We start from the raw sequence: 22,085 nt of genomic DNA, 5'->3' as shown, positions 1-22,085 counted from the left end.
CAGGCCTATTATTTGCTGGGATCCTAGCCCTGAGGCACGGACAAGAGTGTACCTTCTTAGAAATACCCGAGATTTATAATCAGAAGAAATAGATTCAACTGCAGGCTTCCTCACTTCGCAGTTAAGGGAAAACCATAAACCAACCTCCAAGGTTGTTAGGACCACATATCAGCTGTCAGGCCTTACTGTAGCAATGAGCAAGGACTCACAAACTCAACTCCAAATTAGCTTAAACAGCAATTGGGCTTTATTGGGTGGTGGGCCTGGAAGACCCAGAGGAGGGAGGTTTCAGGGTTGACTCCGTTCTGGGGCTCAGTGACACCACCAAAGACCTGCTGTCTTCCCGCTCTGCCTTCCGAGGGCTCCAATCAGCCTACAGCAGATTTCCTCAGGGACATAAAGTGGCCTTATCACTCCCATACTTCACACCCACATAGCGCAGAAAGTCTGACGTGCCTGGTCCTTGCCTTCAAAATGCCAGAAGGGCCTTTCCCATCCCTGCGACACAAATCAACCTCCCACCCACCCATCCACATGTTCCAAGTTGTCCCTCGGGGGCAGTACTGGCCAGGGCTGGGGACAGAGGGAAAAGCTGGGTTGGGCAGATCTCAGACTCCCCTCTCTGTGCCCTCACAGCGCAAATAACTTCACTCCACATCATCAGGATTTCTGCTGAGCCAAGTCCAAAGTTCTGGAAGCCCCAGAGTGTCTCGTAAGCTCGTTCACTACTCCGAGAAAGAGAAGCAGGCCAGGCCCCGTTTCTGTCAGACAAACAGCTTGTTACTTCCTCTTGGATGACATGCCATGATGGGAACAATGCCAAGTTTCTAGGAAACAGCCCCAAAAAAGAACGTGGGGCAGATCTGATACTGAGTCCACCAAACCCACCATGACAGGCACAAAAAGGCAAGTGATTAAAAGGAGAAAAAACCGAAATATCCACAGGAGGAGTGAACGAGATAAAGGTATCAGCAAAATGAGATGTCAAGGATTTAAAGATTTTAAACACATACACTTAAAAAGTTAAAAAAAAAAATAAGGTCTTCAAACTATTTATAAGTTTATCCAAGACCCAGTACTGAATTGACTTCATAACACTCCTAACTCCGTATTTCCTTTCCTTAAAACATTTCCAGCTTTCCCAGTAATTCGATTACAAACAAACATGTGAACCGCCAGCTTCTCCTTGTTCTCGAGGAGGGAACTCCCTGTGGTGGTGCATTACGGGTCACCTGCTGCCCACCTGGGGCTGTGCTCACCCCCACCTTCCTTCTGGGGCTTAACTACACGGGCTTCAGGCTCCAGAAGCAAGGGGGTGTGCTCGCTGGGGGGGGGGGGGGGCGAGAACCCATAACTTCTGGCCTCTTCTCTCAGCGATATCCTTCTTGGGGTCCATTAGAATTTTTTTTTTTTTGTTATCCAAGACTTCCTTAACTTCTTTTAGTAGAAATAACCTCAAGTCCCGGAAAAAAGGCATGTTTAGAAAACAACACTGTGGGTTCATTAGAATTTAACATGGCTTTGCGGCTGACTTAAGCACTCAAAACAGATGACAGATGATAAACCAGATGATACAATTCCAACTTTTATTTGGCAATAAGTTCAATAGCACAGAACACATAAAATCAACATTTAGAATAAATAGCAAATTCACATGAGAATAAATACTTAAGTCTACCTAATTTGCACGTATTATGCCTGATATCATACAGGCGTAATTTGTCATTCCATTAAACAATTAGAAAACAGTCTTCTAAGTCAGGGTTCGAGCCTGCAGGACTAGAAAAGTACAGAAGCACTGTCACACGTCGGGTTCCCCGAAAGCAGACGCCGAGACAGAGACTGGCATGCAGGGAAGTTTACCGGGAGTGCTGTGGGCGGGCCAGGCCAGGCAGGGGGTGCTGGGCTGCAATGCAGCCACAGTGAGGCCTCACTGACCCCAGGGGAGCTCTGGAGCTGGGATGGCCCCACAGGGTTCTCCAGAGTTCAAGTGGGGAGACTAGGCCTTTGTACCTCCACATGAAGCAGTCAAAGATTACCAGAAGGGAGGGTGGGGGGAGGGACCCAGGCAGGCAGGGGTCTTCAGCAGGAGAAACTCCCAAAGAGGTAACAGCAGTGAAAGGCCAGCCAGCAGCACCCCCAGCAGTCAGGGAATAAGTCCTTCAGTCCCAAGGGTCATCTGGGCAGCCGAGCCCAGCACCCAATACTAACACACTTACAAAAAAAATGCAGTGCAATGAGAGGTATATTCAATTAGCACTCAAGCCTGCAGCTCGAGTACCCACACTGGCCATACACGTAAATATGCCCAGAAAGCAGCTCAGAGGGAACACGGCACACTTACTCGGAGCTTCTTTCTCCTACCTGCAATCCACGTATGCGGTTAGTCACCAGCACGCTCTCTGCAAGGGAATCTTGCCATTGCCACCAACGCGATCCATTAGAACAGGGGCCAGCAAGCCACAGCCTGAGGGCCTATTATGGTAAATCGGGTTGTAATAGAACACAGCTGTGCCCGTTCCTTGAGTAGTGGCAAAGCCAAAAACATTTCCTATCTGGCCCTTTTACAGGAAAAGTTTGCCGATCCTGCATCAGAAGAAATTCACTCCCTTCCCTTCCCTTCACCCACTCACTGGTAGCGTCAAAGGTGAGCTGAACTTTGAGCCAAACTCCAAAATGCTAAGGCAAAAAATAAATAAACAAACTGGTACAAAAGGAAATCAATATTAAGAAGGCAAAACAGGCTATTAGTTGAACAGAGTAATCAAGGAATCCTGCCTCTGGCCAAATTTAGCCCCAGAGCATTCTAGACAAGGGCCTCAAGTGGGTGTTTGGCAGAAAAGAAGCATTTGGAAAAGTGGAATTCCAATATTGAGCACACCCACTTCTGCATAAAAGGCCTTTTGAGAGGAAGAGAGAGGAAAAGCCATTTCGATGCCTGAAGCTAAATTAGCTAGGAGGCAAGACTACTTTTCATTTCTCCTTTCCAATAATTAAGAGGCCCAGTGCATTCAAAGCAACTAGTGATTTCATCTGAGACATGCCCAAATCAGTAGCAGGTGGTTTATGTTACATGATATCAATGGTGACAGCAGAAAATGGAGCTAAAGATGAAAAGTTTTTAAAAACTAAAAAGAGAGGGGATATGTTAGGAGGAAAAGTGTGAGCTCTAAGCCAAACCCCTAAAATATTTTAAAAACCAGGTAAAATCACTTGTGCAAGTCCCTTCCAATGGGACCTGCTATGGGTATCGTGAGTCTCGCTGGACTGTCACAGCTGGCATGGACTGCCCCGAACTATGATTTTGTGTTCACATAATTCTTAGAAAATCAGTCTAAGCAATGTTTAAAAAAAAAAAAAAACACAGTAATTTTTTAAATGTTCAAACTAAAGTTATTTTGATTGCTTTATAAACTGATTTTTTTTAAATGATAGAAAAACAGATCCACTTCCCTAGTACCAATATGCTTTCATCAACGTGCACACAAGAGAACTGGAGAGAACGAAACGCCCAGTGCAGGGTGCCAGGTCCCAGCTGAGAGCCACGACAGCGACAAGTTAAAATCTACCTCGACTGAGCAGGGACAAGCATGAATAACGAAGTGCGGAAATGCCTGTGTCCTTCCCGTGGAGATGGCTGTGCCATGTCACCCCCACGACCTGGGTTCACGGCCCTCGAGGTACACGGTCGGTGGGCTCTGGTGTGACAGATACCAGGCTGCTGCCACACGGCAGGCCTCAAAACTGCCAAGCTCAACAGCCCAGAGACCAAAACCCTCATCAATGGGAATAATTGTAAAATTCATCATTCATACCCAGAAAAGGTATTTCTCCTCCAAGGCTTGCGTCACCTAACCTAAATAGTCAGGAAAGCAGGTTTTAAAAGTAGTTCTACTTCATTCTTGAGTAAACAAAACACCCTGTTACTAGCACCTAGTAAACAGCCAATATCTGATTAGATAAAAACCAAGAATTTTTTTTAAACAATAACCTGCCTCCTCACTCCGCTTCCCCAAAGCAGACACTCTAAGCCAAGAGCACCAGTGCATCCTTTTAGGACCCGAAACTGGGCATCACCTGCACCCTCTGAATGCCAGCCTCTGATCACCCTGAAGGTGACATTGCCTAGGAGCAAACAATAAAGAGAATGCCTACCCCATTCCTAAACAGGAACAGATTACTGTGCCCTACTGTGCTTATAGAAAAATGTAGAAGAAAGAAAAAAAGGAGTCTCGTTAGGTCTAAAGGGTCACCTTCACCATTATAGTTAAACATGGCAAAACATCACAAGTAAAATCCCATTATAATAAGCAGCATTACAAAGGATGCTATATAACTCACTTAATTTCTGCAATGTGGCAGAAATAGCCTATGCAATGCCAAGCCAGCATTTCATCAGTCGCTGGTCATGATACGTTCACTACAATAAAAATGCGAGAGCAAGCAAGCACTCTCCCCAAGCCCCCTCATGTTCCTGCCATTCTTTAGATTTAAGAATATATGCCACATTACCACAACAGCTTAAAATGAGTTTTAGCAGTACTAGATTAGGCTAATCTGAACAGAAGTATCTATGCAGCATATGCAACTTAAAATATTATTAGCAGCACCATAACTAATAACAGCAGACATTCCCATAGCACTCAGAAAGTACAGTAAATATGCACTTTATATTGAAAGATATTGCAAATGCAGACATAACAAAGGTTTCTTCCCTCCCCCTGCAAAAAAAACTATATATGTGCCACTTGCCCTGCCCTTAGAAAGAAACGAGAAAAGCTCAGTTAGCTGGGTTACTTCTAGCTCTTTCTTAGCTTGCTTCAATGTCCTTCAGCCTCTCCCACCTTAGACACCTAAAGAAAACCACCCAAGCTCCCGAACAGCCAGGAAAGCGTGGCAGGAAAGAAATCTAGGGGGAGGAGAGAGTTGGAGCCACGGCTGAGCTGCAAAGGCCACCTCCCTCCTCCCAGACCCGGAAATGATCACCGCAGTTGGGAATTCAGAGAGGAGCAGGCATCTTGTTTATTTCTCTCCAGACAAAGGCCGGTTCCGGTAACGCTCATGTTTTAACAAGATTCCAATTCAACCTAGTGGGTGGCACCGTGGGCATTTCATCACGAGGACGCTTTATCCTGTTTCATTTTCTTTCCTCCAGCGAGCACATTAAACCAACACTCCGGTGGCGTTTCTGGGTTTAATATGCTCCTTGGAGACCCACCACAGATGCTCTGCCTCTTCCAACCCACTGGTTTCTTGCAGCCTTATCCTACCGAAGACTGTTCAGCTAGAGGAAGGCGATTTTTAACCAGAGCTCGTACCTCCTCACCCTCCTTCCCTGGGGAAAAGCATGAACCCGCCCCATTGCTTTTTACACCTTGTGTCCTTCCCCAACGCGGGCAGGACGCAGGAAGCACGCACTGAAGGTGAAAAGGCCGAGGGGTTGCAGCTTCTCTTGTTCTCTCTCATGTAAGTCCTTCCAGGGAGGCCGAGATATCCTTGATGCAATGCACCAAAGTCAACTCAGCCTCCCTGGAAGGAGCCAGAGCCTTAGTACCCACTGGCTTGGGCACCGGCTGCCATTCGGGGATCGTGTCTGCTACTCGGGGCGGCGTTTTGCCGCGTGGAGCGCACTCCGTCCCCAGCTTTCTGCGAGCGGTTTCTCCGTGCGCGGCACCGCGCGGCTCCCACTGCACTGGCCCTGCACGCTCAGGGCATGCTCCACGGAGGAGTCAAGAATCGTTTCAAAACTTGACCCGCTGGGATACAGAGACGGCGTGAGTGTTCTCTCCTATCCCAGAAACACGGACGTCAGTTCCGGGACCCTGGTAAACAAACAGGCGGAATCAGAGGCTCGGTAGGAAGCTTGCCCTCAGCCCCGCGTGGAGAGGGTGCGGACGGGCGGGCTGCCAGCTCCCGGCTTAGCAACCCGGGAGCAGTACTCCCCCTAAGGGATCTTTGCTGAAAGCGACACTCAGACCCACACAAAGTCAAGGCCGTCATGCCCACCCAATCTGGGGGGGTCGCTGGTTCTGGCTTTTTCCCTGTGGGGGGGGGCCTCAGCTACTTGGCCCGGGCCTCCTGCAGGCGGGGGGCTCCGAAGGTGGAGGGCAGGTCAGACCACGCGGGCAGCTCGTGCTGCAGGGGAGTCCTCCGGGGGTAGAAAGTGTGGTTGACGTCGTAGTTCAGGAGGCAGCTCAGAGACGCCATGTAGATGTCGGCGAAGCGCGACAGGCGCCTCAGGAAGTAGGTTGGGTTCTGGTCTGTGCGGAACAAGCTTCCAAACTGGGCGTTGAAGAAACTTTTGGTCATTTCTCTGAAGAAGCAATGAAAAAAACAAAGCAACAGAGGATGAGGCAAAAAGGTTGTAAAACCACTTAAATCAAAATCACTTTTATTTTAAAAACAGGATTCATTGGAGAAAAAAAATTAGCCTAGAGCAGACTCAACTTCTAATCCAGAAAAGCCTGTCGATCCGTCTAACAAAAGAACTCTGATCACATTTCTCGTTCATGTCAGCAGACAGAACAGTGTCTCAAGGCTCCACTTTCAATTGCACGCCCCTCCAAATTCACACACCCCCCTTTCCCAAACCAAAACCCGCGATGTGGGAGCTGCTTCTGACAGTGCACAGGGAGAAGTCAATGTTCTCAGAACGGGATCAAGGCCCTCCCTTTTTTTACAAGATTATTGTGAAAATTGAGTAAGCTAAGAGGATTGTTTTATTAAAGGGCTGTTAATCTCCCTCATCCATCACAGTTTCCAACACTTCCCAGCCAAGGCTGTCACCCTACCCAAGGATTAAGCCCATGCATGTGCAACTAAGTCACCATCCCTACCACGCACACACACCACATGCACACCCTCTGATGGCTGGGACCCCTACACACAGAATATGCTAGCAAAATTGACAAACACCATATGACTGTTGACAAAACAGTTACAAATGCAGCAAAAATATAATCATTTACACTGGGTGATAAAGCTGTGTGATGAAAGCCACTAGCTGGTAGTAGGTAGAGTAAGACTCAGAGCGCCAACACCCTGAGAGGGAGGAGGAAGGATTGAACGCAGTGCAGCCCTGGCTTCTGCAGAACCTGAGGAATGGGCTCATTGTCCCCTCCACACCACCCCCTCCACACACACACACACACACACACACACACACACACACACACACACACACACACACACACACACGCTTGAGTCAGGGGCCCTGCTTAGCGGCCAGAACCCGGCAACCACTGTTTCCACACCTCAGAGATGGCTGTGCCAGGGGCTGCCTGTGCCCCAGGGTTGAAATGCTTATGCAACCAGGTCCACAGGTACAGCATCCTTCTCAGGGAAGAATGTTTGTCAACAAAGCCCTTTTGGAGCAGCAGCTCCCTTAAGACACATCTCTGCCAAACATCTCTAACAGCAGGCAGGCTTTCTTTACCAAAAAACACTGTTTCCTGACTGTGTGCACATTCCTGAAATAGCCAGGGTTACAAATAAGCACCAGGCTTGTCAGAGCCCTAAGAATTCATTGTGAGTTCAGAGCCCAACTCCAACACTGTCCCGACAGCCACACTGTGCTGGCAGCATCACCAGCAACTGGGCCACCAGCTCCCAAATGGGAGGGTCACGCAGGCAGGGAGGAAGAATGAGGAGGAGAAGCTCCCTGTCCCATGGCCTTCTGGCAAGGCCGGAGGAATGACAGAGGTGATGGCTGGTCTCAAGGAAATGTCACCTGTCACTAATGGCAGGTAGCTGATTCTGGATACTGAGGGAGGCACATTCATACCTGGGAGCTAAGAAACGATGTTTCGAGAGCATGCCATGGGCTGGCCCTGGGGAACACAAGAGGGCTGAGCACAACCAGGACAAGGTGGGGGGGTCCACCACATTCAAAATAGGCTGCTCTTACCTCATCTCCTTTCTCTCCTTTTTCCACTCCTGCAAGACCAGCTGCGAGTCAGCATCTCTGTGAACCTGCATGACACAAGCCAATTACTACAACTGTTTCTGTTTCAAATGAACTCATTAGGTAATGAGAATTTTTTAATGGGCAGCATTTCTTAGAGAAACTGTATTCCTTTAAGTCTCAGAGGCAGGCACTTGCATGAAATAATACATTTTCAGACTTCCCAATTGAAATCCTGCCTCCTTCACTTAAAAAAAAAAGTTTTAAATGTCCAACATTGGATATGTGGTTTAACAAATTAAGGTGGAATATTATATGAAGCTATTAAACTATCAGTAAAGAATATGTATAAACATAATGCATATGTATCCACACAAAATATATGTGTATAACGCTTGTGTGTAATATATCTGTTATACATATGTATTACATATATAAATATGTACTTAATACATACTGCCTATTATACACATTCTACATGTGTATAAATATAATGACACTAGATGGAAATAGCATATATAATTGCAAGCATGTATTTGGAAAACAACATTAAAAAATTTTAATTTGTGCAAGAGTAGCAGGATTATAAATGGTTTTAATTTTTTCTTTAATATTTTATCTTTTTAAGTGCTTAAGAGAAAAAAATAATAATTTTTTTGTAAAAAGCAAGAAGGTAGTGCACCTCAATGAAAAAGAAAAGCAGAGAACCTTCTGTTGGGCCAAAATGTGAGCAAAAGGCAAAAAGAAAATGACAACTGCCCACAACCTAACACACGGAATCTCACAAGTCTCTTTCCAAGGTTCTTGTGGCTAATGAGAAACACTAAAGCCAGAATTAGAGGTGCACATGATCGCAGAGGACAGGTGGGGCTCCCTGCAATTCATGACCACAGGGGTAACCTTAGAACCCAGAGGAAAATACCAAACAAGCAAACCATCTGCTTTTGACGCGGGAGCCAAAAGGCCCTTCTGTTTATCACATCTGCTCAGAGCAACAGCTTGGCTACTAACGGTCACCTGCTAAGGGTCTCCGCCACTCAGGAAGAAACCTTGCTCAACTGAGCTTGCAATTTGGATTTACGGTCTAATACCACCAGCTACACCACCAGGGAACAGCTACCACTGAATGGCCACTGGCTATGGACTACTGGGGACCTGTCTACCGCCCTAGCCCTGCTGGGAGTTTTGATGTAGGTCTATGAGCTTATTTTTAATTCATTTTCACATTTCAAATCAACAAATTATTCACTACAGATTTTAGGCTCTACAAAATACATAACCAGATGAGAAAATTCCACATGGGACTGGCCACCTGGGAAGAGTCTACCGATGCCAGCCACCCCTGTGAACCACAACCGAATTCTGGAATGCACAGCAAGGCCAGCTAACAAAAATTACCTTCCTTTGTTACAGTCACTTCTTTTAAAACCAAAAATTATACACTTCTAGTTAATTCATTAGACTTGATTCCAAATGACACTCTGGCTCCAAAACAATCAAACCCAATCTCAAAGGACCAATTTTTCTCCTCAGAAAATAGTTCAAATAATGTGCTACATGCTCTGAAAATAATGCCCAAGGGGGAGTTCTAGAAACATCTGACAGGGGCTCAAAGGAATAACTCAGACCTTTCCAGGTGAACGCTGAGGAAGAGGGAGTACAGGGAGGGGTAACGGGGAACACATTTGGACGTCTTCTTAAATTATCAGCCACACTCCTGTATGTCCGAGTGAACCCGACAGGAGGCTGGGAAAGGTGCTAGAGCCCAAGCGTTAGAACAGAGTCAGGGCTCTAAAGCCAGAGGGCCGGGGTCTGAGTCCCAGCATCACCCTTACTGGAGCGAGTCATTTTCTCCCCTGTGCCGCAGGCTCTTCCTCTGTAAAACTCGGGTGATGCGTTAGTGCCTACTCCAGAGAGCTGCCGTGAGTGGAGCGAATGTCAAGGCCTTGGTGTCCAGAACACAGGGAGTTCCCACTGCACTTCCAAACAGCTTGATGCCGCTAGTCACTAACTTTGTGATTCGGGAAAACTCACTTTTCAGTTTTCTCTCCCATAAAATGGCATGTAAATGTTAATTCCCTTTGCTTCCTTCCCTCACCCTATACCTTATATAGTTCTACAAGTCAGCAGATATATTTTCAGCGCTTCCATTCTCTAAAACACACACTTCTTAATCGTCAACTTTCTATACATGTCAGAGGAAACAAAAGAAAACAAAAAACTGTTCTCAAAGCTAAAATGTAGTGGCACCATCTACATGTGGTTGTGTTTGGGACCACTACTGGGGTCACAGAGCGACGTCACCTACGGTAAGTAAAGTCTTCGGCTACACCTGAGACCTCTGAACCAGGGAAGAGCTCAAAAGCACGGCCTCGGTTCAAGTCTTGCTCTTTCACTCTACAACCTCAGACACGGGACCGCACCTCTCAAAAACCCAGTTTCCTTATTCCAAAAAGAAAAAACATACCTACCCAGTCTGGACTGCTGTGACTATTAAATGTGTATACAGCAAGCACTCAGCACAATGTCTGGCACATCAAGAGTACCTATTAGTATTGTATGACATACACATAGACTCTAAGCTACGGTAATCCAGAACTGATGCCTTATATTTTTAGAAAATCATCTCACAGGCAGGCATAGTAAGGGAAACAGTAAGTCCTCATCAGAGAAGTGCCAAGAACCAACGAAGCCAACGCATAATGGCCCAGGGGACGTGCGGGGCCCCACGAGCTGGAATGCCTGCCCCTGCCTGAGCTCATTGCCCAGCCTCTCCCACGAGGCTGCCAGCTGGGGCAGGCAAGGCAGGGCCGTGCCATTTCCAAAGGCAGTGGGCAGGCGTGGACAACAGGCCAGGGACACAGGCTGCAGGTGTGTGAGCCAGGAGAGCGGGCGTCTGTGCCCTTAACCTAACAGAGTCGCACTCATGCTGCGATGGCCTCAGCGCAGGCAAGCTAGACCAAGGGAGAAAGCAAGGTGCCACGAGCCTGCGAAGGACGAAGGGGCCCGGGGGGGTAAGGGGGTCATGGCTGCAACAGAGGGCAGCGTCCACAGGCCAGGAAATGACCGATAGAAATGACACTCCTCAGCAACTGTCCAGAACTTGCTGCCTAACTTACAGAAAACGGTAACTGTCACAGAACTGCAGTGAGCTGGCAAGCTGTAGGTATTGTCTTCAAAGTCAAATGGAGGCTGAACCCAGGGATCTTGACTCTTGCTTTGAGACTCTTTCCGGCAAGCCGTGGTGCCTGGAATGAAGTATGCATTCCACAGGACCCTTCATTTCACAGATGGGGAAACCGAGGCCCAGAAATGGAGAAGTCCCACAGCAGGTTAAGGCAGAACCAGGACTGGACCCAAACACTGGCAGAGCTTCCCAAATGCCACCCCCCACAGGAGGGCTCATCACGGGGCTTCAGCGTGGAAGTGAGGACGCCGGGTTTTCACCAACAGAGGAGTGTAAACAGACACCTGCACTTACACAAACCCCACAGAGACGCTCTGAATGGCTCGAGTGGGCATTTTTAAAGATCCCTCCAGGGAAAATGGCACAACTACCTTCGGGGCAAAATAATCCCAGTAGTTATTCTATAGTCTACTGACGACAACTTAAACCACATACTTTATAACAATTAAACAGAAAGTACCTGAAGTAATATTGACCAGAGAACTAACTTTGGGCTTAAAGAAAAAATGAGAGGGGAAAAAAAAAATCCCAAACCTGCATCTGCTCCAGTAACCCGGTCAAGGTCTGCAGCCAGGTCATGGTTTGAATGTACTGCTCCGTGTTCATGATTTTGAGCTCGGATCTCAGCTCCGGGATAATTGCACCAGTCCTCCAGCCGTGCTTTAGGGTCAAATCCTGATTGCAAAGATCACAGAAAGTCAGCATTAGTCTCAACAGAATCTATACCAGCTCATTACTTTTCCCGGACACAAGAGGCATTCATTTAATGCCTTTTTAGATGTTAATGGTTAGTTATTAACCAAGCTGAATTTGGTGAATTATATTTAATTAAAACCAGTCTGGACCCAGGCTTTGACCATTTCACCCCAAGAAAGTTTCTGTTCTGGAAATAACTGCTGTGACTCACAAACGCCTGCAGAAACACAGGGTCTGGAATCATTAACCACGGTCTGTGAAAAAACAATGAGGTCAGGAGCAGAAAGAGGCTCGGCCTAAACACTAGCTAAGGTCTCCATTCATTCGGTTCACCCACCGACCTCCGTGCCAGGTGCTCTGGGTTATGGTGCACCATGGAATCTCAGATTTGGAATGACCCTACGACATAAGCATGCATGATTACATTTTCCATTCCAAATATTGTAACCCCATGATTTGACAAAAGACCAGAATATCTAGTATCAGTTCTGTCTTGGAAAATCTAAGATAAATGGTCATCATACTAGATGGTCATTCATTTTCTCATTTGACAAATATTTATCAAGCACTATTTGCCAGGCCCTGTTCTACACACTGAGGATAAAGCAATGGAGAAAACCCAACAAAGCCCTGCCCAGATGGAAAATACAGACAACAAATAAGCAAGTGAATGCACGATGGCAGGTGGTAAGAAACACAATGGACAAAAATCAAGCAGAGTAAGGGGGAAGGAAAGAGGGCAGGGAAGTTACCATTTTATCTGGGGTGGTTAGGAAGACCAGGCTAAGACAGGGGCATGTGAGCAGAGATCTGAAGGGAAGGAGGGTGAAAGTATGTAAACATGTGGGAGCAGAAAGACTGTGGCTAAAAGATCAGCAAATGCAAAGGCCCTGGGGCAGGAATATGCTAGGGGGCAGGGACAAGTCCAGAACCTTGAACAGTGCAGTAGAGGGGCAGAGGCAGGAGGTGCCTTCAGAGAGGTGGGCTGGGGAAGGAGAAACCAAGCAGGAAACTTATAGGGACTCAGGCTTTTACTCTGAGGGAGAAAGGAAGGCTTTAGAGTTTTAAGGAAAGGAGTAGTATGTGGTTTACAGTTTTAAAGATTCAATGAGGCTACTACTCACCTAAAGCTAGAATCCTAGGCCCTGTGTAAGGATGTCTACCTTCTTCACTGGTTCAATTTCTTTAAGCCTTTCAATATTTCTTTCTCCTATAACGCATGAAAATCTACAGCACATTCTTTTAAATATTCCCAAAGGTGGCAAACTTTCACGGGTAAATTTTATTTATGTTTTTTATGCATTGATAAAAGGAAAAGGAAAGAATATGGTGTTTATTTCTTATTATTTAAATGGAAAGATTGTTCTGATGAACTGAGTAGATTATTGATTTCTATGATTTCCCTAAAATTGATCTTTCTCATGACTATTATCCCTCCTGTGAAAAATGAGACATAAAACAAATGTGGCCTACTCCTAGTTTTTATGAAACCATCAAAATGACCTTAAACAAAAGAGAAATCCCTCATAAGTGAGACTAACATGTCTGTCCCGCAGCAAAGAAAGAGGAAACAAAGGCTCCTCACCGCCAGGTCGCTGTATATATGGTCACCGAAATACAACACTCTGGATCCTCTCCAACCAGTAAGCTTCAAAAACTCATATAAATTACCCTGCAGTAAGGGAAAAATATAGATATTGTATCATAGGATAGACAGAGACCTGTATAACCCACAGTCCAAAACACCTATTTTTTTTTAAAACTTAAAAAAATTTTTTTTGGTTTATAACTTATTTTAAATATCAAAATATAAAGATAAAAGTATCTTCATGGGAAATCTTCCAGGCCTCTCTTCTATGTCCAATGCACTTTTCAGGAAGTATTCATAGTATATACACCTCTTTGTAACAAAAGTTATACCACTAAACATGCTGTGACCGTCTTCCCATGTTGGTATTAATCTGCCAGGTAATCACAGTAGCTAAGAAGTACTATGATCCGTTTTTCCAATCCCTGGTGTTGGACAGTCATGTTATCTATTTTGGAGTAACTTCATGATAAACATTTTTGTAGCAAAGTTTTATTGGCTACGTCTTAACTTTCTTAGGCTAATTTGCTAAAAGTGGAATGGCGGTATCAAAGCTAATTTTTCAAGGCCTAGAAAATGTACTTATTGCCAAATTCACCAATAATGGATCAGTATTAATTAAAAAAAACTAACTTCAGTAACATAATAATGGTCAGCAATTCAATCATTCATTCAAACAGTTGAGAGCCTTATGCAATACCAAAATATATTAAAACTATACATAAAACACATATAGGAAGAAAATAATTGCTAACTGGGGAGAATAATATGCCATGATTAAATGCTCTTTAAAGAGAAAGATCCAAGGTTTATTACTGGTATCTTAAATTTTATATACTATGAAAGTAATGCTTCAAATTTTGTTTTTAAAAACTGTTCAATTTGGAGTCAGTTTAGATATTTGCATATTGAAAATACATTGACTTCAGCCTCAGTTTACCATCAAGTTATCAACAGTCGATTCCAGGGAAGTACCCAGAGCCGTGCCAGGCACAGAGTCAGCCTCAATGAATGGGGGCTATTAGCGATTACTGGCCGCAAAGCAAAGCAACAAAAAGGATAAACCAGTCATGAGATACCTGCTTGTAAATCTGGCCTTTCTGCAACTTGTGGATCTTATCCCAGAGTAAGACACCTTTCTCATTCATCTTTCGGAAAGGTCTAACAACAGAAATGGGAAACATTACAACATACGGAGTAGTACTGGCCGTCTGCTCTATGAAATACTACACAATTCCCACTGATAACAGGAAGTAGCCCCTCCACAAACCTAAAAAACCACTGAAACCAAAACGCCACCACCACGTTCCCTGGCCTAGTACAATACACCCCAGTGCCCAAAGGTGTCTCCTGAAAAAAAGAATTCCAGAGTTAAATAAATTTGAAAAAACACTATGCAGTACGCATGCCCCTATTTCAAAGTTACTCAGGGCTCTGAAAAGCCCTTGCTGTAAAGAAAACTTCTTTCGCCCAGATTTCTCAAACGTGTCTGAGCAGAAGACCTCCAAGAAAAGCTTTCAGAAATACTACCTCAGTGCATTTATCCAGCTTTATAACTGAAATTCAGCCACATCAGATAAAAAGCAAATCAGAGGGCCAGGAGCACTATGTTACCATGTTAATGGGGAAGCAGAGATAGGGCCTCATTCCTCACCTTGAGGGTCTCCCTTTGCCACAAGGTAACAATAACTGTTACCTTAAAAAAAAAGGTAATTTTTTTACCTGATTGTTTTCCTGATTAGAAAACTATAAACTCACTGTAGAAAATCTGGAAAATGCAGAAAAACACAAGGAAGAAAAGGAAAGTGGGCCAGGCCCGGTGGCTCACGCCTGTAATCCTAGCCCTCTGGGAGGCCGAGGTGGGTGGATCGCTCGAGGTCAGGAGTTCGAGACCAGCCTGAGCAAGAGCGAGACCCCCGTCTCTACTAAAAATAGAAAGAAATTAGCTGGCCAACTAAAATATATATAGAAAAAATTAGCCAGGCATGGTGGCACATGCCTGTAGTCCCAGCTACTCGGGAGGCTGAGGCAGGAGGATTGCTTGAGCCCAGGAGTTTGAGGTTGCTGTGAGCTAGGCTGACGCCACGGCACTCACTCTAGCCCAGGCAACAAAGTGAGACTCTGTCTCAAAAAAAAAAGGAAAGTGACCCATAATTCCGGCACCCAGGTATAAATACTTAACATTACTTATCTTTCAATCTTTACATAAAATCTGTTATCTTTCTCTTATGTTATGAACATAAAATGAAGATCACTTTGCGTATAATTATTTATAACCTTTTTCTCTAATATTGGGAGCAATTTCCCATGTGATTACATATTCCTAAGTATATCTTTTACAGCACTAAAACATGTTCACTGCTTTTTTTCCAAATCATTTTTCATGGCAGCATAATATCCCCTCCTATGGATGCTCTGAATTCAACTAGTCTCCTCCTGTGGGGCCTCTAGGTTGTTTCTGGCCTCTCTTTATTATAAATAACACAGGATGAACACAGATGGAGGATTATTCAGCTATTATTTTAGGCTTCCAGAACGAAGGCAAAATAGATGTGTGACCACCCCCTGACACAAGGAGAAGAGTCCAGGACACTGCGCCTCCACTGTGTACAAACCTAACAAAGGAGAGGAGAAAGGGGCCCTTCTCCTACCACACCCCGGAATCTACTAAGAAAACACTTGAGAGCATTTTATCAAGGACTGCAGGGTTCCCCAGGGCCCCACAGCTTCTTTCTCTGTCCTGATGGGCAGTGCCGTGACAGCTCTGAGACCCTGCCGGCTGCATGTTTTCCCCTGCAGGCTTGAACCCAAGCTGGGCCCTAAACATTCCCAGACACTGATGAGGGTGTTTAGATTGTTGCCCTAAACACCAAAAGAAGCTAGCCCCAACCCTGAGCCAAATTCCTTAAACCCTCATATAAACTCCACACCCTGGCCCCTGCATGGCCGACACACCCAGGAAGAACACCCCTTTCTCTTGTTGTCAGCCCAAGGATACGCTGCAGCCCCCTCGTAAGTTCATTCCCCTAAGAAATGATTTGGGCCAATCACCCTGGAGTTTAGTGCTTCTTTCTTTGGAATCCCAACTGACCCCATTTTGGGACAGTATGGGGAACTCACTTGCGGGAACTCCCCCAGCCACTGCTTTTGGGGTGACTCCAGCCACAGCTACAGCTGGGACGAAACAGTGACAAAGCAGCAAGCCAGTACTTGTAGCTATTTTTGATCATGCTCTAGCTTTTCCTTCATTCTCTTGAATCCCACCAAGTATTTTTCAGTCCCTGCACACAGTTCCTGGGTTTGCCTCTTCTTCAGGAGTCACCGTGACACGTGGAAAACTGGAACTTAGCATCACAAAAGGAATTTAATGCATTCAACACTAACTGCAGGGCACCACACTCTGGTGCCTTAAATTACCTAACAGAGAGGAAAAGGCTGTTATCAACTACAGAATAGATAAATGTGGGTGAAAGTGTTTCAGAAATAGGCCATTATTATATGAGTTATTTTTAGAAGCCTCGTGTACTAATTCTCAGCACAATGGACATTTTGGAGGGAACAGGTCTGTCCCACACATTAAAAGATATTTCAGCATCCCTGCCTCCACTCTCTAAATACTAACAGCAACCCCAGTCCCTGTTACAACCCAAAACTTCCCCAATTCCCCATTTCCCAAGGCTACTGTGGCAGGAAGATATTGTATAAGACATGACGGAGATTTTCTCCACCTGATGCAAAAGCTGTGTTGCAGAGAAGCTTTGCAAAATCCAATTGCAATTTTAAATGCACCAATTAGAGCTCTATTTAAAGAGATGCCCACCAGGTAGTTTGTTGTTGCTATTGTTTTCTTATGCTTCACAATGCATCTGCATCTAAAGACCTAATTTACTATAGGATATTAAATTTGGATTTTGCATCGCTGTCAATCATTTTCTTAAAGCCTGACTCATAGGTCTGAAGCAGCCCCATTTGAACTGAGAACCATTTTAATGCGTGCAAGCTGTCTGCTGTGTACTCATCTCACCCTCCTTGCAATTACTTGCTAGAAAGGTTAAAAATCTAAAGCTACAATCTCAGATGCTCATGATTTTGCAACTGAATTTTACCAAGACACACTACATATGTATTCACAGCAGCAAAGGAATAAAATCTAGTCTCCTAGAAAGAAAGTCACTCACCTCCGCTTATCATTAAAGAAGTTTGGCTTCTCGGCCTGAACAATGACCACATCAAACAGGTCCCTCCAGTCTTTCCCAACAATGTAACTCATCCCTTTGTCCCTAGGACAAGAAATCAGCCAGGTCAGTCTAACATTAAAGAGATTGACTATTTTTGCATCTTTTTCTTTCCAATTTCCAACTGAGAAAATAAATGGAATACAGGAAATGAGCCCGAAGCTAGCAATGAAACACAAAACAACTTACACAAAGCTACTGGGGCTATTGGTGATGAGAAACATCTTCTTGCCATGATCAGCCAGTTTGGCCAACACTGCACGGGTCTGCTCAGCGTAGCAGATGTACTTTTCTAAGGGGAAGAGAAGAATTCACACACAGACTCAGCATGAAATCAGTCAATCTACAAGCACCTACTTAATGGGGAATATGGGCCCAGCACTGTCTTAGGCACAGCGTGACACTCTCGAGCACATACCAATATCTGCTTCGATCGCTCTGTACATAATTCCTTTGATGTGGACGTCTCGAATTGAATCCTGTTAAAAGATACATTTTTCATCAGTAAGAGTGTAACTGAGATGGCCTGAGTGACAGTACAAGTGAAACGGCAGTCGTGATGACTTCTGTCTTTAGAAATCTGACAAGCCGGGCACTCAACAAAATCTAAATTCTGGTCTAGTTATCACAGGCGGCCCCTCGGGCAAAGCGTAAGTTTCCATGGTGATAGTGGTGGTTTCCAACGCGCTTTTCAAAAGGGTCACTTGGAAGAGGTAACTGGTGTGAACAATTCTGAGTGAAGTCCCAGAGGATAAACAGTAATTTATACGCAGTGTTGTGAACAAACGATGCCAGTTCATCTAGACAGAGGGAGTGATTGCTCTTCTCATCTTTGCACCCGTCTCCATCCCTAGACCCCAACAGTAGATTCTGTAACCTGGAATGAGAGGCAGAGACAAACAGATACCAGGTTCCTCCTTCTCTCTTTGGTATTACCAGTAGGGCAAGAACCGTCAATCAGACTGTAGCTCAGATAGACATGTGGTCCAACTGGCAGGCACAGGAATCGGGAGGAGAGGAGGAGAAGGAAGAGATGATTAACCCTTTGTAGGCTCAGGGGTGTGGCAGCTTGATGGTTGGTGGGTATCAAGCAGAGTGAAACTTGCAGGTGGCAGGGCACAGGGTCTCTCCAGGGAGGCATTCCTAGAGGCATATGGAAACTTTCTAGAGCCAGTAGCAAGAGACTGGGCTGCAAGCAAAACTGTGCCGAAGCCTTCGATGATTGGTGAGAGACTTCTGTCAAGAGTGGGCACTTCTGGACTGTAATCTCAACCCCAATTACCTTTCCGCACAGGCCTGTTTCAATTTCACACCAGCAGCAGACAGCAGTGATTAAATGCAAGCTGGACTGCCTGGCTTAAAATCAAGATTCTGTTACTTACTAGCTGTGTGACCCGGGACAAGTTACTTAGCCTCTCTGTGCCTCAATTTCTTTCTCCATAAAATGGGATAATAATAGTACCTACCTCAAGGCATTACTGTGACTATTTAGTGAGTTAACATGCATGAACAGTGCCTGCAACCTAGTAAACTCTACGTAACTTGTTATTAATGGTAGTAATACTTGTAGTAAAAACTGGACTTTCAAATAAACATCTTGCCTCAAGAATGCAAAATGTTGCTACAAGTGATTCTTAAAGATTTTTAAAGACGAAATATCTGTGTAACAAAAAGAACAGAAGCCAAATATTTATATTTAGTTCAGATAATACCAGACTGTTGTTGAGAAACTATAATCCATCCTTTATCTTCCTAAAACCCAGGATTTGGGGCAGTCAAAATTTAAAATTAGTCAATAAACATATAATAAAAATATTTTAGTATATAAACATATCTTTCTAAAATATATTTTAAATAAATATATATTACATATAAGTATATATTTATAAGTATCATGTTATTATAAATATATATAAATAAATGACATAAAGATATCTTTTAGTACTGAAAATTCATACAGCTGAAAGAATGTATATAAACACATGTCAGTATAAATATAAATTTAAATATATAAACATATAAATACAAATAATGTGTACAGTAAGTCCTCAATGTTTTTGATAGGTTCTTAGAAAAGTGCAACTTTAAGAGAAATGACATATAACAAAACCAATTTTCTTCCCCTCATCCACATTATAACAAAATGACATTGAAGAAAACGGCATTGTTCCAGGACCAGCTGTATGCGGTTTCACTTAAAGTCACAGTTACCGAGAACCTACAGACATTAAGGATGTGCTGTGTATGTGCATATAAATGTTCCCATCTGTCCCTATCCGTCTCAGACCGGATTCTTGCATGGCTTCTGCAGGGCCTCAGAGAGCCACATGGAACGTTTGTGGGCAAGAAAGAAAGGTGTCCCCTCTGGGAAACTTCAGCCTGGGGCATGAACGTCATCTCTTCTCATGAGGAAAGGACAGCCCACGCAGTCCCCTCTCATCTCTTTGGCCGGGTGCACTGCCCTGGCCTTCTGATTAGAAACCCAGACAGTAGCGTGAGCACCATCTTGTCTTAACAAAAAACTTGACTGATTTCCAATTCTCCTGATGTTAACAACGTCTTTCTTACAATTTTCAAGGTTAAACCGCAAAGAGATCCCAGCTCAGAGACTATTTAAAGCACCTAACCTAGAAATGAGGCTAAAGGCTCAGTTACTTCCCCTGCAAAGCTGAGAGAGACACAGCCCCGTAATTTCACTGTCGATACAACCTTGACATCTTTGTACAGGTGAACGGGCTCATAGTCAATGTTGTTCTTCAGGAAGTATTCGTTCACACAGGACAGGAGGGTCATCTCGGGCAGGGAGAAGATGTCCATGAACTGCTTCATGGTGTTTCCGTGGGAACTCTGCGGACAGGGAGGAGGTGCTTTAGAAACGGGGCCCATACCAGTGGCAGAGCCACCTGCAACAAAGCGCTAGGGACAAGGAAGACTTCTTAGAAGTCAGGGGGCCTCTGGTCATCAACATTTAGAAGCCTCTCCATTGAAAAAGGAAAATTCTAAGAAAAAAGTAAAATGTTCCCCTTGTTCCTGATGTCTTGCTCTAAGCATGACTACAATGTCCACGGAAATGCCCTGATTTCCAAGAGTCTGACCGCCCTCCCTTCCCACGCTCTCGTGTGCTCGTCCAACTTCAAGTTCATGTTCTTTCAGGAAACACAGGAAAGCTGGAAAATAGATTATTGCCCATGTGACAGTATACAAAGCCACTTAACTCTCCTGAACTGGAGCACACCCTTGCAGTCCATATTTAAGCTTAAAAAATAGCTTTCTCTGAATGCTTGCAATTTATGCAATAGATGCTCCTCCACTTAACGATGGCGTTGTATCCTGATAAACTCGTCACAAGTCAAAAGTGCATTTATAAGTCTAACCTACCAAACATCATCGCTTAGCCAAGCCTACCTTAGACATGCTCAGAACACTTATATTAACCTACAGTTGAGCAAAACCATCTAACACAAAGTCTATTTTATAATAAAGTGTTGACTATCTCATGTCACTTACTGAATACTGTCATTGACATTGAAATTGCAATGGCTTCACACCCTTGCAAAGTCAAAAAATTGTTAAGTTGAACCATCGTCAGTTAGGGGCCGTCTGTACGAAGTTTACTGACTGACTGGGCATCTTCCATTTCATTTGGACAAGGTGAACAAGTGAGTGCCTCTCATATGACAAGAAGCAAAACTTCTGAGAGCAAAGAGAACCACAAAAGTTAGAAAAGCAGGGGTTTCCCTTAAGGGAAAAAGGGTCACCGCGTGGCCATCAATCTCTGGCATTCTGCAGCCATGGCTCAGGGGAAGCGACATCTGGGCACCGACAGCCCCTGGTCCTTGCTGAGCCCCATTCCAGCAAGCAGGGACACTCCCGAATGTGGGGGCAAATAGGGCCAGGCACGAGGGAGGTGAGAAGAGCCTCCACCAGGCAGGGAGGAAGGGCTTAGGAAAGGAGAATCATGACATACTGGCCCCTCTCAAAGCACAGTCTCAAATCTCCCTGTCCTTTCCTCACACGCAGGAGGTGAGACTAGCCGTTCAAGCTCCTGTATCTCTGAGGCCGTGTTTTAAGAAGGAGAAAGACGAGCTGCTGTAAGTAAATAAAGTGCTTCTCATTACCTTTCCGTAAAAGTCACTCATCTGTTCCAAGGGCACGTGGGACCCCTCATACATGTCAATCACTTCTTCATCAGGGACAACACTGAGGCCTCTGGAAAAATCAGACAGTGTTGTTAAAGAGCTCACCTGGAGAGAGCGATTTTCAGACCTCTGTCCACTGCTGGGATCTTACAACTGGGTGCCAGACACTGCTGTCACCATGAGGCAAATGTGCCACAAGTAAATGCTACAAATAACAGGCAAGACACTACTACCATCACCACTATTACCATTCTGTTGGTAACAAGAGCAAGAATAATAATAGCTAATGCTACATGGCATCTACTATATGCCAGATGTGAATCACACTTACTCCTCA

The 22,085-nt window shown here is 44.8% G+C and overlaps 1 protein-coding gene across 2 annotated transcripts in view; it reads right to left on the bottom strand.

Annotated features, from left to right (window-relative positions):
• Positions 1-1,572: 1,572 nt before the first annotated feature.
• NT5DC3 (5'-nucleotidase domain containing 3) overlaps positions 1,573-22,085 on the bottom strand; it is a 56,532-nt gene continuing 36,019 nt past the window's right edge. For both annotated transcript variants that reach the window (XM_045553089.1, XM_045553090.1), the window contains 10 exons: positions 21,728-21,818; positions 20,319-20,456; positions 18,028-18,088; positions 17,799-17,901; positions 17,553-17,654; positions 14,454-14,535; positions 13,372-13,458; positions 11,625-11,765; positions 7,907-7,971; positions 1,573-6,313 (listed from right to left, as the gene is read on the bottom strand). In XM_045553089.1, coding sequence (XP_045409045.1) covers positions 6,061-6,313; positions 7,907-7,971; positions 11,625-11,765; positions 13,372-13,458; positions 14,454-14,535; positions 17,553-17,654; positions 17,799-17,901; positions 18,028-18,088; positions 20,319-20,456; positions 21,728-21,818 — 1,123 coding nt within the window. In that variant the 3' untranslated portion in view covers positions 1,573-6,060. The remainder of the gene's footprint in view (positions 6,314-7,906; positions 7,972-11,624; positions 11,766-13,371; positions 13,459-14,453; positions 14,536-17,552; positions 17,655-17,798; positions 17,902-18,027; positions 18,089-20,318; positions 20,457-21,727; positions 21,819-22,085) is intronic.

This window comes from Lemur catta, chromosome 6 (genome assembly GCF_020740605.2).
Source record: "Lemur catta isolate mLemCat1 chromosome 6, mLemCat1.pri, whole genome shotgun sequence".
NCBI lineage: Eukaryota > Metazoa > Chordata > Mammalia > Primates > Lemuridae > Lemur > Lemur catta.
Note: the sequence above shows the minus strand (reverse complement) of the source record. Positions and strands in the feature narration are given on the sequence as shown.